Source organism: Boleophthalmus pectinirostris, unplaced genomic scaffold, assembly GCF_026225935.1.
Source record: "Boleophthalmus pectinirostris isolate CB_2022bp ecotype Guang Dong unplaced genomic scaffold, ASM2622593v1 HiC_scaffold_22, whole genome shotgun sequence".
NCBI classification, from domain to species: domain Eukaryota; kingdom Metazoa; phylum Chordata; class Actinopteri; order Gobiiformes; family Gobiidae; genus Boleophthalmus; species Boleophthalmus pectinirostris.
In genome coordinates this window covers 13440611-13459839 of record NW_026571190.1, presented here as the reverse complement: position 1 = coordinate 13459839, position 19229 = coordinate 13440611, and the positions used below count along the sequence as shown (strand labels likewise).

Genomic DNA, 19229 nt, shown 5'->3' with positions numbered 1-19229 from the left:
GTGAGAATCTGCATACAGATGTTCGCTTTAATTTCCCATTGCAAAAAAATTTGCTTCTGCATTTGACGCATTATATAAATGATTGAACCAGAATCCTGAATCTATATTAATAATAATATTATTATAATAATAATAATATTTCTTTCCTCTCAAAAACAAAATAAAAATATCTTTTATTATTCACTTCATCAAAATAAACAATACAGACTTTCAATTATTGTTATTTAGCACATAAATAGTCCAATTTCTTCCTTGAAAGTCTGAACTCTGCTCCAAACTACATGACAGAGCACTGCCTTCAGACCTCTAGATTAAAATCACCCAAGCAGATCATTGACAATTAGGCACCGATTCTCAATCTCTATTAAAACGTGATCAACACAGCTCATCTGTGCGTCCCTCTGTAGTGTTCCAGGTCACGGCGCTGTCTCAGTTTCTCTAAATGTCAAAGTCACTGAACTCAAATCATCTGCAGGTTTATGAAGCGAGATACTGCCCTGATCCATCAAGACACATGTGGGTCCTCCTCATATCTGCACTGTTTCCACTCTATTTCACCAATGCTTCAGAGAGAGGGGAGGAGGAGAGTGCAAGAAAAGAAACAGGAAGAGAGAAAGAGAGAGAAAAAAATAGAAAAGTGAGAGAAAGAAACAGAAAAGAGAGAAAGAGTGAGAGGAACGGCCGGAGGAGAGAAGAGGACAAGAGGGTAAAGTAGGAGAGGGAGAAAGAAAGGAGAGAGGCAAGGAGGAGAGGGGGAGAGAGCAAGAGATGCTGGGTGGTAGAAAAGATAGAGAGAGAAGAGGAGAGTAACAAAATTGAGCAAAATAGAAGAGTGGGAGTGGGGAAAGACGACAGCAAAGACAGAGGGGGAGGCAAAGAGAGAAAAATGAAAGAGAGGGATAGAAAGATTGAGAGAAAGGGAGGGAGGAGAGAGAAAGTCCACACTACGGGAACTCGATTGAGGCGGATGAGGTTTCTGAAAAAAATCATTAATAATTCAAACAGAGTCACTCCATAAGCCGGGTACAAATAACACAACATCCACGAACACAACACAGCCCTTTGGAGAAACTACAGGGAGATTTTTATGTCACTTTAAGAGAAGGACAGGGTGACAATATTCTGTGATTTTAGGTTTACATTTGTGCAGATTTTAGTTACTTTTATCAGTTTAAAAAGTACAAAATGCCATACTGTACAACATTCCAGACAAGGCAATTACATCTTTAGAAACACATGGATATTTGTGACTTTAAAGGTCCTATATTACGCAAAATGGACTCTTATAAGCTTAAAGTCATGTCATAATGTTGTTACCTCATCAAAAACATACCTGGAGTTGGGTTTGTTTCATTGAGCAATCTTTTATTATTAGTCTGTCTACATCTCAAAAGCTCAAAATGTTCTGTTCCACCTTGTGCTACCAGCTACCTTTTACCTTTGGTGCAGTAGTAATTTGGTTCAGTGGAGATTGGTATTTCCAGGGATGATTCTTGTGAAGGGGTGTGGAGTTTAAAAATACAGTGGAGCACTTCCTGTATTACCACATGACATCACAAGGTGGAACAGGGTGTTTTTCAGTTTGAGGTGAAGAACCTAAACATGCAGGATTTCTGTGTTAAACGTGTTAATCATACAAAACACAACTCCAGGTATGTTTTTGATAAAGCAAACAACATTATATAAAATAGCATAATATGGGCCCTTTGAGGTCGGGGTCTACCACCTGCTTGCATAGATGTTATTGCTTTAACTGGAATGTTCCACAGTATGGCTTTGAAGACAATGACATTTCCATGGAAAGAAGCACTCGGTGGACCCTCATCAGTAAAGTTACATAGGGCACCACTGAGTATAGTCTAAGCCTGGACTAAACCTGGATTCTAACATGGACCGGAACTTAATCAGAAAATTCAAGGTGCATTGTGCAACTTTTCTAGTGGAGGAGACACTACCTAATTGTCTCCATGGAGATATTGATTTGCCTGGAATGTTCCATGGTATGGCATTAAACATAAACATCTAGCAAGTGTTTCTATTGCATAAAAGTAGAATATTCCATCTGTGAATATGGGTGATTCTCCACAGATCTGACTTGTAATGTAACACAGTGCTGTAATCTGTTTGTCTCACTTCTGATAAATAGGTTTAATCTATACTGTGGAACATTCTAAACAAAGCAAATCCATTTCTGTGGCGACTATGAGGTGGCGGACCTTCCACTAGAAATGTTACGCAATGCAATACCTTTACTCAGGTTTAATGCGGTTTAGTCTACTCCTACAGGTCTAAACAAATAAATCAAGATTAAATCAGGTTTAAATCATATACAAGGCAGGTCTACGTCATTTTACATATTATCTTGGCCAGATATAAATTTAGAATCTTGATTAAACCAGACTAACAAACAAGCCTAAAGTACATAAGGTGCCAGACTGACCTAGGAATAAAACTAGAACTAAATCAGGCTTAAATCACATCTAAACCAGGTCTAGTCTCAGGTCTTTATCTTGTCTAAACCAGGACTAAACCAGAACTAAACCAGGACTAAACCAGAACTAAACCAGGACTAAACCAGAACTAAACCAGGACTAAACCAGGACTAAACCAGAAATAAACCAGGACTAAACCAGGACTAAACCAGAACTAAACCAGGACTAAACCAGAACTAAACCAGGACTAAACCAGGACTCATCAGTCTACATCAAATACAAAATAAAAAAAAACAGGCTTAAATCACATCTAAACCAGGATTAGACTAGGTCTAAATTTGTACTAAATCATGCTAAACTACCAGAAAAACTGTAAGACCCAAAAGAAGCAACACTCATGATAATAAATTCTAAAGTGCGATATCTTGCTTGATAAATTTCTGCCACCAACACAAAAACCAAAGAGCAGATTTAAATCACAAAAAACTTTCTAATTGTATAATATTGTAAAAAAAGATGAGCTACAATAAATTACCAGAGGAATTGAAAATGCTGTAGTTACTTTGCATCTGTAATGAGTCATAGAAGTTATGTATTCAACCTTTTACAAGTTATATCTTATTGTACAGGCAAAAAAAATAACAAAAAAAATCACAGTAGTATATACACAATAAATACTGATCCCTCCCCCAAAAAAATAATGTTCAGGCTTTCATATATTACTCTGTATAGATCACCACATCATAATAACCCATAATGCAACAGAGTCTACTCACAATCTCTCCGTTCCTTTGGGGATGTTTTTGGGCACCGCTTTGATCCCCAGGCCGTGACAGTCCACCAGTGTCCCCAGGCAGGTGCAATGAGCTGGGCATGCCTTCGCCGTGGACTCCCCCTGTCCTACCACCAGAGCCAGCAGCATGACCACAAGTCCTCCCCCTCCAATCCACCCCATCCTAGTAAACAATGTCCCTGAAAAATGGCAAAACTGTCAATTCTTCAAGCTTGTTCAAGTTTAAAATCCAGAAATTCTGCTCCAAAAATAAACCAAAACTTCAAATTGTTAATTCAAGGCAATGTAATGTCTGTTAATTTGTACCTAGATTGTATAAAGGAAGGAATATAACGTACTAAGACTCAAGTTTTGTCCAGTCCGCTGTATATCTAGTGGAGAATAATAGTAGGAGCAGTAGCATGGAGTGGTTGTCTCATTGAAGCATTGTGCAGAGGAGAGGGAGCAGAGCCGTACTATAAGGGGAATGAGAAGGGGAGGGGTGATCTGTCCCTCTATACACACTCACATAATAGAAAAGAGTGGTCCATCGCCATCAAGAGCAAATAACACAGCACTTTAGACTCCGCCCACTACTCGCACACACACACAGGTTGGGTTTACACACTTTTGGGGACATTACATTGACTTGAATTTCTCTGAAACTGATCCTAATCTTAACCATGATTACTACTTGCCTATTTTTAAAGTAACACCATGTAACTTTGTGTACTATACTTTGAAACATTCATCCATGGAGATAAATAAGGATTAAACAACAAACAGAAGTGGTCTACAAATCAAACTGTAAATAGTTCACTTTTAAATCTGACAGCATTTTTTTATTGAAGCTAGTCCCTCCTATGGATAATACATTTGTTTACCAGCTTTGACAATGATTAAGAGTTGCAGGACAACCAAGATAAAGGTAATAGGCTTTATTTATCCCAAAGGAAATTCATTACGTGTGCGGTTATATAAAAATAATGCATGGCAAATACATAAATAAGAGTTTTGCTGAGATGCAAGCCTGCACAGAGGAAAGACACAAGTTTTTCTGTGTTTTTCCGTGCAATAAAAAGGGAAAAAAATGCAGGAAACATTTATTAAATTTCATGCTTAACCTTAACCTGTTGTTGATCTAATATTAAAAGATCAATCTCATGAAGACCTGATTTTTGGTTACTACAAAGCAGAAGGTTCCCATAAAGTGTGACCATAGTTTGAGAAACACGTGTATAGATATAAATATGTAATTGCTCTGAGACACGTGCCTCTGAGCTGAACTGTCTCCTTGGTCTCCACAAATAAATGACAAAAATGTTCATGAGATATTTAGAGAGCATTGTATCCCCTTAGACCTGAGAACATCTCAAAGTGTCTTTTGTTCTAATGTAAACTTTAACAGCTGAGCTCATTTCCATAAATCAACACTACGACAACTAAGACACATTCTGTTGGGACAAAAATCAAGTTTAAAGATGGGGTATTCCACTTTAATAGGGTATTAATTGCTAACACATAACATATTTAGATCACCATGTTACCTTTTATTGTTTTAAAAATGCTATATCTGCTGTTAACACGTTATAAATTTCACTTCGGATTTTGGCTCTAGTTCCTTTGCTCCCTGCACTGTGTCACTCCCCCTTCAGAGTGAAATTACAACAGAATCAGCGGGAGTCCAGCTAATGGAACTACTGCACATCACAAGTTGCTGTGTACAGTTTTGTATCATGTTTTTGTATATTTATGGAGAATTGTTGTTTGAGAGCATGACTGATGTAGGGCTGAGCATTTGACTCTCACACCCTCACACCTTTGGCTTTGGGCTTTGAAAAGATAACTAAAATACTCAAACATTAATAAATTACATATAAACCCTCTTCAGGCATGTTTTTGATGAGGGAAAATGTTATAACATTAGGGATGGTACAAGGTTTTGTGCCACAAGATCTCGTGAGACAAAATTGCCATAAGATTGCTCACACACGAGAAAAACTATCTTGTGACATTTTTTGTGTTTTTTGTGTTTGTGTTTTTTGTGTTTACATTTGGATTAGACAAAAATGCATCAACTACTGGTGAGTTACATCTTTTACAGTCCCAAAACAAGTACCGGAATGGAAACAAAAATATGAAATCAAAGAAATTAATGTACATAGTAGGAATTATGTTAAAATCTCGTCTTGTCTTGTGCTTGTGGACCCAATCTCTCAATATCTCGTCTCATTTTGTGGAAATTATATCTCGTCGTAGCCTGATATAACATGGCAGAAAACAAAAACAAAAAAAAACAAAAAAAAAACAAAACAAAAAAAAACTAAGAAGAAAGCGAGGGGGCAGAGAAATGGAAAAAGAGAGAAGAAAAGAGGAGGGGCCATATAATAAAAACTTAGTATTTTCTTTTCATTAAACCCATATTGGTGATTAAATAATTATGTCCCCATGTCCCATAGGGTAATTAAAATGATGCAGTAGCAGCAGTAAGCTAAGAAGACCACTGACATTACAGCCAACTATTTGTACACACAAAACTGATTTTAACTTCTATGAAAACCTTTGCAATTTTCAACATTTCAGGAAACCATTAAAAGCCTTTAGGTCAGGCATGTCCAAACTATGGCCCGTGGGCCAAATGCGGCCCTCAGAGGAATTTTTATTGGCCCTCAGGCTTCCAGGGGAATTGGCCCAAATTACCTTGCATCAATTAAAAATGAACGTTTTACTGCAGGATTTTTGAAAATCTACCTTGATAAAGCTAATATTTAATATTAAGTGTGTGGTTTTAAGGATCTTAGCATGAATAAAGACTGATGGCACATTCTAACGTGTTAAACATGCACATATTTCAATTATTCACTGTATTGAGCACCAGTCTACAGCCCTCGATCAGTCCTTTGCTTTGTCTCTGTTTAGATATGTGTCCCTTCATGAAAAAAGTTAGGACACCCCTGCTTTAGGTGGTTTGAACCATAGACACACTATGGTTTCAACAACTCTACTGACCTCTGGTGGACGAAAGAGGCACTTCTGCAACTTGTGTTAGAGCCTGTCTTTGGCAGTTTACGATTGTGAAGAAGAAAGACGTTTATTTTACCAGTAACTGCTAAAAGATATGGAGGCAGAGAACAGCACACTCACCTGACCGGACCCGTGCAGGAAGCTTCACAGGACGAAGGAGAGCCATGGAGATATAACATAATAATACCCGCTCACTTTCTCTCAATAAACAGAGATGGTCCTCCTGTCCCCCAACTATTATTCTTGCCTTCTTCATATTTACCACACCGCATTCACCTCGGTCGCCCAAACAAAACAAAAACAAAAAGGCGCACAAGTAAAGAAAAAAACGCGCACATGGATAAAGGGGTGTGTCACACTAAAGAATATCCCGCGCAACAGGTAGGATATGGAACTCCGTAAAACATCATTTATAGTTGAAATAGTGGGTGAATTGGGTAAGTAAAAAAATGAACGGGGAAATAATTAATGAATATGTTGTTTTCTTTATTTCTTGTTGGCTTAAGGGACTTTGACAGCTCTTGGTTCAAGTTCAATTTATGAACTCACAAGCATCGGGGGAATTGCTTTGCTGTGCAAATGCAAAGAGGTTGAACAGAGTTTATTCTACCAAAGGTAGAAAAGTTATATATAAACGGAAAAGATGATAAAGCAGCAACTGAGGAGTGGTCTGTGCAGAAACAGAGAGATAGCTCAGTGGTGTAGTAAGATCAGAAAGCAAAAATCCATAATCTAGAAAACTATTAGTTTCACAGTGTGTTGATTTTCTTTTATTTATAATGAAAATAGAATGCCCATACCATCTGCCCCCATCACTAGGATATAGAAACTGAATAAAACCCTACATATACGCTAAAAGAATATTTAACAGTGAGTCACTATTGGCCTTGATAGAAGAAAACAGGAGAGGATTTCTCTCTCTGGTTAGTTGGTATATATAGCCTCATCAGGAGACCTTCGTATGTTCGGCTGGGGTGTTATCTGCAACACCCAAGCTCCACAGGATACAGTACTATCACACCTTGTGTTTACCCTGTACATGTTGAACTTGAGAGCTGTGTCACTAAGTGCACTAATCTATAATATTGTTAAAAAAAACAAAACAAAAAAAAGGTCGGCAATACATAAATAGCCAAATGAAACACTTTAGTACTTAGTTTGCATCTGTAATGAGTCATATAAGTTATTAATTCAACAGTTTAAGGCTTAAATCTTATGTTGTCAAAATAAACAAATAAAATTAGTGCTGTCATGCGATTAAAAAAATTGAGAGATTAATTAATTATGATCTGTAATTAATTAATCTAATTAATCTCATTTTAATCTCACCTAAAAATTGCTGAGAAAAGCCTTCAATTTGAGGTATTTTCATTTAAATTCATTATTACATTATTGTGGCAGATCAAAAGACTGATATAGATTTAAAAAAGTGACTTTATAAAGTCATTTATTGTTTAACAAATCTCTTCAAATTGGCTGTTGAGCCCAAGTCTCCATGAATAAGAAACTGTTGTAAAGTAGCAAAGACGAGGAAATCTGAACATAATAACTTTTGTCTACTTAAAGACAATAAGAAGTCCAGTCTTTCCTTAACCATATTAAAAATATTATTGATAGAGAAATATATATGAGATCACTGGTTTTAGTCCTGGTTTAGACCTGGTTTAGTCCTGGTGTTAGTCCTGGTTTAGCCCTGGTTTAGACCTGGTTTTAGTCTTGGTGTTAGTTCTGGTTTAGAGGCGCACAGGAGGAAGCGCGGTTTACGCCGCGTACGCGAGAAAACACGATCCACACGCAGCTCACGGGAGGACAGCGATGTCCGCGCAGTAACTACGGAAGGAAACGTGGTCCGCACGTTCTCAGGTTAATGACGATGATGAAGGTGTGTGTTTGTTTGTGTGTGTTTGTGTGCGTGTCCCCTCATGTGGCAGGTCACTATAGGACAGTAGTGCAGACATCATGAGCCTATGCAGGTTGTTTTCAGGCGATATTATATTTGTTATTTTCTTTTATATTTCACGTCGGGAGAATAATTTCCAAGACACGAGTGCGTTTTTACCTGTGCACTGCTGCCTCTGTTCTACTGGCTCTTCGACCTCGTCCATTGTGCGACTGATACCGCCAACGTTAACATGAAGTTTACATCGCTCTTACTGCGCGCGTTTTGTGTGGCTTTCCGGCAATGAGTGGAATTACCGAAATAAAAAAATGTATAAATGTGTTTTGTGTGTGTGTGTGTGGTTGTTGTCCCAACAACACATAAAAACAGGTTTTATAATAAAGAAACTCACATACAGAAACACTAAAGTTAGAGATTAAAAATGAGATTAACGCGATTAAAAAAGATAACGCGCTAAATATGACTGTAATTAATTCATCGCAATTAACGCGATAATTTGACACCCCTAAATAAAATAAAATAAAAATAACCATAAATTGCAAGTGTATGTCTGCATGATTTACATTGCATTGGTTCATGTTTGAAATTACACTTTTTTTTTTAAACAATCACTTACCACTTGAACCTGTAGAATATTATCATTTAACTTTCCTAGTAGTGCAAAGAAACAATAAAAACAGACCCCAAAAATATTGTACATGTGTAATATCTAACATGTAGGCCTTTTGAACGATAAGTCGATATACGTAATTATTGTGGTAGGCCTAACTCACACTGGATTATTTCATTTATGTTGTGATGAATTTATTTGTGCGGCAGAGGGCGCTGTACGACCTCTACATACAGAGAGAGGTAGAGGGATGTAAAGAGAGGTAGAGAGAGATAGAGAGAGATAGAGAGAGATAGAGAGAGATCTCATCCCGAGTCCGGGGACAGCCTGGCTTTGCTGCAGCAGCTCGCGCCAAACCTGCATCTATTTTTAGAAGGTGACATCAGCGGAGGACCATCCCCCGTGCGCAGGACCAGCTTCAAAGACAGTCTGAGACATGGACGGGACCGGAGGCACGTGACCCTGGAGGAGCATCATGGAGCCCCGTGCACTGCTGCTCTTCTTGTCCGCGTGCTGCCTGCTGCCCGTGGCGCGCGCTCTGCTGGGCTTCAGACCGGAGGCCACAGGAGCAGATCTGTCGGTGGAGGACGGCGTGCTTGTGTCGGCGGAGGGCAGTCGCTTCTTGCTGCGGGTGTACTTCTCTCTGCCACCGCCCGGAGCTGCCGCGCGGAACCGCAGCGCCGCGCCCTGGATCGCTTTTGTGGAGGAACCGGCCCCGGGGCGAGAGCGTCAGGCGCATCCAAAGCGGAACCTGTGCGTTGACCGCGCGGCGAGAACATCCGACATCGAGGTCCTGGGCTCGTTCCGCTCAGCATCCAGCCACAACTCTGTGCTCGTGGAGCTGTGGGCCAAAGAGCTGCGCCGTGGTGAGCACATCAAGTACTACTCCACGTGCGCCTTTGACGGGGCGCGCTGGGAGCACTATCGCACACGGGACTTCTGGGTGGCAGTCCGGGAGCGCTCGGCGACCCCCGGATTGTGGCTGCAGTTGCTCGTGAGCGCGCTATTGCTCGCGCTGTCGGCACTTTTTAGTGGCCTGAACTTGAGCCTCCTCGCGTTGGACCCAGTGGAGCTGCAGGTGCTGCAGAACAGCGGCACGAGCTCAGAGCAGAACTATGCGCGGCAGATTGAGTCTGTGCGTCGCCACGGTAACTACGTGCTATGCACGTTATTGCTTGGTAACGCCGTTATCAACGCAGCTTTGGCCGTGTGCACGTGCCAGATTCTGGGCATGACCTGGATGTCCACGCTGCTCTGTGCTTTTGCCATCTTCTTTGTAGGAGAAATCTTGCCACAGTCCGTGGCCTCGCGCCATGGCCTCGCGATCGCCTCCAAAACCATCTGGGTCACACGCCTGCTCATGGTGCTGTCGTTCCCAGTCTCGTACCCCATCAGCAAACTGCTGGACCTCGTGCTAAATCAGGAGATCTCAAACTTCTACACGCGGGAGAAGCTCTTGGAGATGCTGCGCGTGACGGACCCGTACCACGATCTTGTGAAGGAGGAACTGAACATCATCCAGGGCGCACTGGAGTTGCGCACGAAGACCGTGGAGGATGTCCTGACGCCGCTGCAGGACTGCTTCATGCTGAGCGCGGACGTGCTCCTGGACTTTGGGACCATGTCCGAGATCATGCAGAGCGGGTACACGCGCATCCCCGTGTACGAAAACACGCGCTCCAACATCGTGGACATCCTGTTCGTCAAAGACCTGGCCTTCGTGGACCCGGACGACTGCACTCCGCTCAAAACCATCACACAGTTCTATAAGCACCCACTGCACTGCGTCTTCAACGACACCAAACTGGACGCCATGTTGGAAGAGTTCAAGAAAGGTAAGAGGTCAGAGGTCAGATAGTTTGGGTTTTTGAGCTGTTTTTGGAGCAGGTTCGTCATGACTTCATCTGACACAAAGCATTTTACTTTTCAAATGCCTTGTGCTCAAAGAGATAACCTCTGGTTGAGAAACAGGGACTTCAGTATCTGCTGCAAACACAGAAAAGTAAACTTAAACTTAAATTTCTAGTTTGATTGATTTTGAACATTTATTTATGAGTGAAGTCCTGTTTGACTCTAGTAATAATATAAATTCTTATAGCAGTTCTTTTACAAGGGCTCTGTCAGTGCAGTGCAGTGTTTTGGTTTCATTCACTCAGGAGGATGTAAACAGATGGATGCTGCAGTGGGCGTGACCTCTTTGGCCAATCACAGCTCTCCTGCTCTGTCAGCTCTTTCTATTGAGACTTTATCTGGGTTTAAGAAGTAAGAACACATCTTCCAGTCTGCCAGATGTCCACGTTGTCTTTAAACTGGGTTTGAACACTGGATTATAATCAATTATAAAATATTTTCAAAAGCAATGGAGTGAAATAAGGCCTAAACCTAATCCTGCAAGATTTAAACGTAAAAAAAAAAAAAAGTAGAAGTTTATTTTTTATTTGGGATTACTGAAACCATGACATTGCTATCCTGTTTCAAACACTATCTGCAGTATGGTGTGCATTTTAGGCCTACTTATTTCAAATGGTTTCTGACAATTCAAAACATTTGATATAGACAACACTGTGTAACTTTCTGGAGGTGGCACATTACCTGCCTGATTCCATGGAAATACTAAATTAAAACCACAGTTTCCATGAGTTTCCACAAGATAGAAATGTTTTATGCCATACTGTGGAGTATTATAGCCAAAAGAACCTTTCCATGGAAACAAGCAGGGGGAGGCTGTCCTCCAGGCCAAACAAGAGTTAGTTTTGTAGGCTTTGGACGCGTTTTTCTAGATTTTTCAGTGCAATGAATTTTAGTCAGTTCAAGTTCAGTGGTGGAGCTTTAATTTAACATTTAATTTGAATTGTTTGTAGGTTCACAATATCAATACTTTCAATCTCTCTGATTATTCGTATATAAATATAAATCATTTTTTAAACCAGTTATAGGCTACTAGGATACTGGGAAATACTGGTTCTTCAGTAAATATGAGTTTGCTATGAGTTATAAGCCTCCAGTGATTTTGTCCTGTCTTATGTCATTTCCACCACATTGGAAGTGCAGTGTAACAGATGTGCTCCAAACACTCAGGGATAATCTGGGATTATAATCTGGCCCCATGTTTTAATCTGTGTTTTACCTTAAAATAGTGCATTTGAAAATGTGCCTTGAGCATTCGGAATCTCAATAATCCCACTTTACCCATACGTGTGGATTATTCCTCTAATGATATAGAAATACTTAAAGATTCGAGCTAGAGATAGTTTTGGTGCTCAATTTGGTGACGAATTTCTTTTTTTTTTTTTATTTAGCAAATTTAGCATAATAGTAGACTGATCTTTTGGTGAAGCTGTACTGTAATTGCTCTGCAACACTGCATTTGCAAGTCTATAAAACTGAAGTGTTGCCACATCTATATTTCTGGATTTTAAATAATGTCACAACAATCTAAAGGCCAATAATATTTAATACTGAAACATTTAATATTGTTAAAATGCATTCTTGTAATTCAAGAAATCAGTGGGTCTAGTTTCTGAATTTACTTTAGTTCATGTTATCAATAGGTAGGACCATTGTTCATCTAGGATTATTGTCATTAGGATATCTTGTTAATGCTGCTGGAGTTGTTTACAAAATTTCACTCTGAACAGAATTTTACTTTTTAACACATCACAAATTTAATTGCAATTGCAATGCTTGTCAGCAAAATCGCACAATTTTTTTTTTTCCCCAAAATTGTGCAGCCCTAGTAGCCGACTAATGAATGCATTGTGTGTTTTGTTTTAGGGAAGTCCCACTTGGCCATAGTGCAGCGCGTGAATAATGAAGGAGAAGGAGATCCATTCTACGAAGTGATGGGGATTGTGACTCTGGAGGATGTCATTGAAGAAATCATCAAGTCTGAGATTCTGGACGAGACAGACCTCTACAGTACGTACACATCAGTTATTTTCACGTAATTCTTACAAGCCCAATATGAGCTGGAGGCCTGTCAGAATTGTAATGTAGAATCTGTCTTTTAACTGCTAATATATCAGTGTGGCCAAACCCTTTTGTCATTGCCCAGTCTCTGCCCAGTCTGATTCTTGAAGTTAAGCAGGATTGGGTCTGGTTAATACTTGAATGGGAGGCCACTGAGGACTGTCATTATGCAGATACGCAAGACACAAAAATACAAATACAAACTTGTCTGTGTTTTCAGCGGACAATCGCACAAAGCGCCGTGTCTCACACCATGAGAGAAAGCAGCAGGATTTTTCCATTTTCAAACTGAATGAAAATGAGATGAAGGTGAAGATCTCTCCTCAGCTGCTCCTGGCCACGCACCGCTTCCTCTCCACAGGTACTGCACCCTGCACAATAAAGAAAAAGTTATATTTGATATTTATATTTATTTATTTATTTATATCTAGTCACAACTCATCTATTGTCTAAATAAACCTCTTCATCCAAGATAAGTTTTTAACATGTCACTGTGCTGTGTGGAGCGGCCCCAGTGCTCACTAGATCTACTCCTTTCCATTATATTTGTTTATATTATTATGTTGGTTGTTTCAGCGCAGGGGTGGGGGGGAAATGGGGAAACCAAAAAAACACAACATAAATACTGTGCCCAATGTCACATACTGTAAGAATAATATTCCATGACACAATAAAATATTCATCAGTTTTGTAGTATTAGTATCAGCATTGATCAGCTGATCAAAGAACTTCTTTCCATGACAACTTTTTTTTTTCTGTCAGAGGTGGAGCCGTTCAAATCGTCTCACATCTCAGAGAAGATCCTACTGCTTCTAATCAAACACCCCAGTGTGCTCCAGGAACTGAAATTTGATGAGAAAAACAAAAGAGCTCCTCAGCATTTTTTGTTCCAGAGAAATAAACCTGTGGACTACTTCATCCTTGTTCTGCAGGTAATTTTACTTTTCCTAGACGAAATTCTTACCTCAGCAAATTGCAGTTTTTCATTCAAAACTGATCAATCATCTCCCAAAAGCAAGTTTAAACGTCAAAATGTTAAACCCTCATGAGGTGTTTTTCTGTGCTCTTTCATTCATTTGACAAAGCAGCTCAGAAGTTTTAGTCCTGCTCTCAGGGACTACAAAGAATCATTGGTTTAGTGCAGTCTGAGACTCGGGTTCAGAATTTACACATATAAAATTTGGACTGGAAAAGAAATGTACACATTAACAACTGCAAAGTAGAGTCTGTAGTATAAATATATTTATGCTAAAGAAAATTGAAAGATTTTGGAATAGCAAATACATCAACACTACTTTTGTACTGTAATGTGAGATGTATGTATTCTCTATTTTTACACAGTCTGTTCTCAGCTGAGACCCTTCTCCCTGTTTGACTCATGTGTGTAATCTTTTGGTGCTAGATTATTGATGCCCACAAATTGTAGAATTTGAGAATTCTGAGAAAGAGCCTAAGAACTGTGTGAACTGATGAGAAATGTTCCAAATGATGTGAGCACCTGTGCCCCTGTTCAGATACATGTTTAAACCAAATGATCAAACCAAGATTCAAAAAGTGTGCTACGACTGAAAAAAAAAGTAAATACATTATACAGTTTTACATACAAGGTCACATACTGTACATATTACAGTATGCCCCATATGCCATTATATTAGCATAAGGGGAGAAGTTTGATGGGGGGAAACTATTACATAATCACATATTTAAAAGCTCATAAAAGTCAATTTTTGCAATTTGTGTCATTTCTTGTAGAGATCTAAATATTCATACCATTTGACTTGAGTAAATTTTTGCAGTAGTTTAACTTTTATATTTACAATTATGGATATCTGTGTCAGTATTCTTACCTAATTTGTTTCAGGGTCGTGTTGAGGTGGAATTTGGAAAAGAGGCCTTAAAGTTTGAAAACGGTGCCTTCTCGTATTTTGGTGTTCCTGCAATAATGCCAACAGGTAAGTCTTAACTTTAAAGACAAAAAAAAAACATATCCACAGACACAACATTGTACATTTCTGCTTTAAGTTTTACATTTTAATATTGCTCAGGTTAACAGATAAATGAAGGTGATGATAACAGCTGCAGGTAGCAATGTCAAAATTTACTGTTAGGAGAGTTATGAGAGTGAAAGATCTTTTTACTTCTAAAATAGTCCCAATTATATATTTAATTTAATTTATATGATTATGTTGTAACTTAAAGAATCCCAGTTATCAATTGAATTGAATATTCTTGACATCCCTAGCTGCAGGTGTATTTCCCTGTCCTTTGCACTGACCGAGTGTGGTGATGGTACAGTCCACAGATCCCCCTCACGTAGCAGTGGATTGGACCGGTCTGACTCCATGCTTTATGGGGGCAGTATGGGACAGCTGAACGGAGGGTCAAACCTGTACTTACCTGACTACTCCGTCAGACAACTCACACATCTCCAGATCATCAAGGTCAGTCCTGACTTCATCTCAAATGATCTCTGTTCTCTATATCACACTAAATTACAATGTGGTCAAAATAACATACGTTTTCAGCTATATGAATTAAAGTAATTGTAAATGGTTTTCAGCATCCAAAGGCAAAAAAAAAACAAAAAAACACTGACATTACTTCTGACAAGAAGACTGAGTGGCTAGCACTCGCACCTCACAGTAAGAGGGTCCCTAGTGTTTCTAGTTAAACTCTTTTGCATGTTCTCCCCATGTGTTCTTGAGCCACATGTGCTTTCCCCATCAAGTAGAATCTTACAGCTCATGAGATTCTCCTAGCAGCTTCGAAGGATGGGTCACATTAAGCTAGAGCAGCATGGCTGATGAGCTCCACTGACGTTTTTTGGGGCAAAAGGACAGATTTTTATTTTCTATCCAAATTATATTTTATATTAAATTTTACCTCTACTCTGACCTGTGCTCAGATCAGCCGCAGTCACTATCAGGATGCGGTAACTGCTTCTCGGATGGATAGTTCCCCCCAAAGTCCAGACCCAGAAGGACGCCCCACAGATGGGACCGGCCTGACTCCAGATGCCCCGCCCACAGATCAGATGAACAGGCTCCTCCCACCAGACCACGCTCCTCCCAGTCATATGGCTAGACTGCTGCCACCTGACCACACCCCATCTGATCACATGACCAGACTCCTCCCCCCAGACCATGCCCTTTCGCAGCAAAGCTCTGCTCTCATGCCGCCACCACGGGAACCAGGGCGCCCAAGCTCCGCTCGCACGCGCTCAGTACAGGCCACTTCCACACACTGCACCTCTCTGCTTAACGAGAAGAACCGCATTGTTCGTAAGTTAAAAGTCCTTTGATATATCCTTAAACCATTATTGTATGAGTTAATATGTACATTATTATGCATATTATTATTTTCAGGCAGTAAGTCAGACGGCCAGAGGAAGTCCCAGTGATTCTGTATTTTTGAGGATGGATGATATCCCGTACATCCGAGAGGACCGCACAGAGACAGACACTAACCCTGGTACAAATTTAACCTACTCCTCTTTTCTCTCTGTTTGATTTAGCTATAATTTGATTTTTCATCTTGTTCTGATGTTGCAACGCTTCGACCAGTCAGATTCAAATATTTGTTCTAAAGCCTTTTCCCAATTGCTTTCAGTAGCAGCCATTCCAAATTGATAATGTGCAGCACTCAATTCATGAGCCTGGCATGAGCCCGGTTGTTTATCCCTGGTTTTCTCACTTCCATTTTAGCTCTAGCTCAGTATTGGTTCAATCCTGGTTCACTTCTGATTCAGACATGGTTTCTTTCTGGTTCAGTTCTGGTTGAGTCCTGGTCTAATTCTGTCTCTGCTCTCGGTCTAGACCTGGTTTCCGGCCTGGACTCTGACACGTCTCCGTTCCTCAGCAGCAGTGGTCTCTCTATGAGCGGGTCTGAGGATACTCTGGGGAAGAAACTCCTGCTCAAACTGAGTCAGTGCTGCTTTATCCACTTCTCATTCACATTCAGACTGCAACCTCTCAAACCCAACAGGCCAATACAACAGCCCCAAGTCAGGACACATTCAAGTACACTGGCACCACTGGCTCATTCACTTTAAGAGAATGAGATCAGAACATGAGCAGTATTTATCTTAATTAGGTCTGTCATGATGATCACTATATCAGCTTATTGTTAAATCATGTTAATAACATTTTCATATTGTTTAACAGTATAATATCATTTGAGCTGTAGAGAATTTAAATAATTAAGATCAGTACTTTCCTTGTTTTTTGTTTTGTTTCATTTTAACTATAGCCAATGGTTTATTTATAAAAGGGTGTAATGGGATTTTCCCATTTAAGGGTTATTTCTTGACCAGGGTAAGAGTCAATTTTCATATCAACAAAAACCTGAAATCCACAAATGTTGAACCTGATTATTTATATTAGTGACAATTCTTACAACTATATGAGCTTATAACCCTGTTCAAATGTTCACATGTTTCCTCAAAGAATATATAGGTCTACACATTCAGGTTTCTTTTCCATGGCATATTGCATGAAATAACTTGCAAAAATACATTACTTTTCTCTTCCGAGTTTTATAAATATTTTTAAAATATAAATCTGCCATTTTGTTTTGTTCAGGTCACAAAAAGAGGAAAAGGTCTCGCGAAGGAGAGAGGACTCCAGAGGACATCTCAGAGCAGCCTCTAGTCGAGACTTGACTTTCCCCATAGAAACTGCAGCTGTTTGAGAAGACAGGCACACATGCACTTTCAGAGTTTTATCTGAACTACACTGAGAGACACTTTAACCAGGACAGTGCAAATCCAATGGTGGTCTAACTTTATGGCAGCATATTTGGCATTATTTAGAGAGTAAGAAAACATGTCTTTTTAGATGCAATGTCACAAATCATTTAAGTAATAATTGCTACAAAATGACAATGGATAGTCTAACATATTTGCAGAACTTAAAAACATGTTTTCCTATTTATTTTCTAATCTCTAAATGAGCCAAATGCACCTGAAAAATATTTGGCTTTCGGTGCAATAACTATGCATGGCTAAATCAGAACAAACTGGGACTAAAACAGGAATGAAACAAGAATGACGAACAAATAAAAGGACTAAATATGTGCCTAAATAAGAAGTGAACCAGGTCTAAACTGGGACTTAACAAGAACTGTTACTGTGGGACAGACCCAGCACTTAACCAAGAAAATAAGAAAGACCTTTTCTGGTGGAGGATCCACCACCTGTTTGTACATGGAGATTTATGCTCTGCAATATTTCACAGTATGGCATTAAAGGTATCTATTTCCATGGGAGAAATAGGTGAAATAGGTGAAATCACCAAGTTACAGATCAAAAGAGAGATGAGGCCACACACTGTAAGTACAGGTTTTGAAATGCTTTGCAGACCCCATGAGAAAAGTTACGACGTGCACCTTTAAATTAAGTTGGATTTTGATTTGAACTGCAAAAACTCCTACATGTCACTTATGTTAAGAAGGGGAAGTGGTATTAGAGGTGGGTTATACTTTGTGTAGTAATTAATATAAGAAAATTAATTGCAAAATTATAGTACATTTAACATAGTTAATAATAGAATTAGGCAAAAACATGGTCAAAAGGCTGCAAAATAATTTGATTAATGAAAAACAAACGACCACTGCAGCATTTCAATTTTTTTTTTAAAGTATAGTAATTAATTATACAATATGTTTATGCCCAAAACATCAACAAGAACATTTTAGCACACTGCAAAAATACCTAATTAGCCTATCATTTTTGTTCACTCCTCAGCAGTATTTAATACAAATCAAATACTTAATTTTAAATCTAATTATTTTAACAGGGTTAAGGGTTACGATTAGGCATAACATTAAAAGGCCCATATTATGCTATTTTCTGATCTATGTTATTATTTTAATGCACTTTCTCGCCACAAACATATCTGGAGTTGTGTTTTGTTTCATTCACACATGTTTAACACACAAACCCTGCATATTTAGGCTGAGTTCTTCTCTCAAATAGAAAACACGCTGTTCCACCTTGTCATGTCATGTGGTAATACAGGAAGTGCTTCACTGTGTTTTTAAACTCCGTACACCTTCACCGGAATCATTTGGATATTGACAGCCCTGGAATTGGCAATCTCTACTTAAAAAAAGGTAAAAGGTGGATGTTAACATGAAACTACCACTACATGACATCACAGAGTGGAACAGAGCATTTTGAACTTTGGAGATGTAAACAAACAAATAATAATTACTGTGAATTACTGTGAGTTAATTTTGCATAATATAGGACTTTTAAGAACAAATACCACCTCGTAAAACAGACGCTATTTATTTTAAATGCTTTGCAGTGGTCCAAAGTTATTCCTCACTTACCTCTTGCATTCTGAGCATGCTCAATTACACAGGAAAAAATCTGGTACAGCCACTGGAAAGATGAAGTAAAAAGCTGAAATAGTCAAATTTATAATAGTTATTTATTGTAAAATGTATGGAGTGTTCCACAGAAAGTATATAATTAGGCATAACAATCAAGCAATGAAAAACATGAGGTTTTTCTTAAGC

At 39.2% G+C, this 19229-nt stretch overlaps 2 protein-coding genes across 2 annotated transcripts in view; one reads left to right on the top strand and one right to left on the bottom strand.

The window, feature by feature from the left end:
* The window catches only part of LOC110155971 (slit homolog 1 protein-like), a 52171-nt gene extending 48784 nt beyond the window's left edge, over window positions 1–3387 (bottom strand). The window contains exon 1 of the mRNA XM_055158434.1: window positions 3209–3387. Within this exon, the coding sequence (XP_055014409.1) occupies window positions 3209–3387 (179 nt within the window). The remainder of the gene's footprint in view (window positions 1–3208) is intronic.
* Window positions 3388–9213: 5826 nt separating this feature from the next.
* On the top strand, window positions 9214–17367 carry LOC110155970 (metal transporter CNNM1-like). The gene is given in 12 exon segments (XM_055158777.1): window positions 9214–10573; window positions 12513–12656; window positions 12928–13068; window positions 13470–13639; window positions 14569–14659; window positions 15003–15148; window positions 15613–15769; window positions 15872–15988; window positions 16073–16095; window positions 16097–16178; window positions 16523–16630; window positions 17288–17367. Coding segments are annotated over 12 exon segments (2619 nt in total).
* The last annotated feature ends 1862 nt before the right edge of the window (window positions 17368–19229 follow it).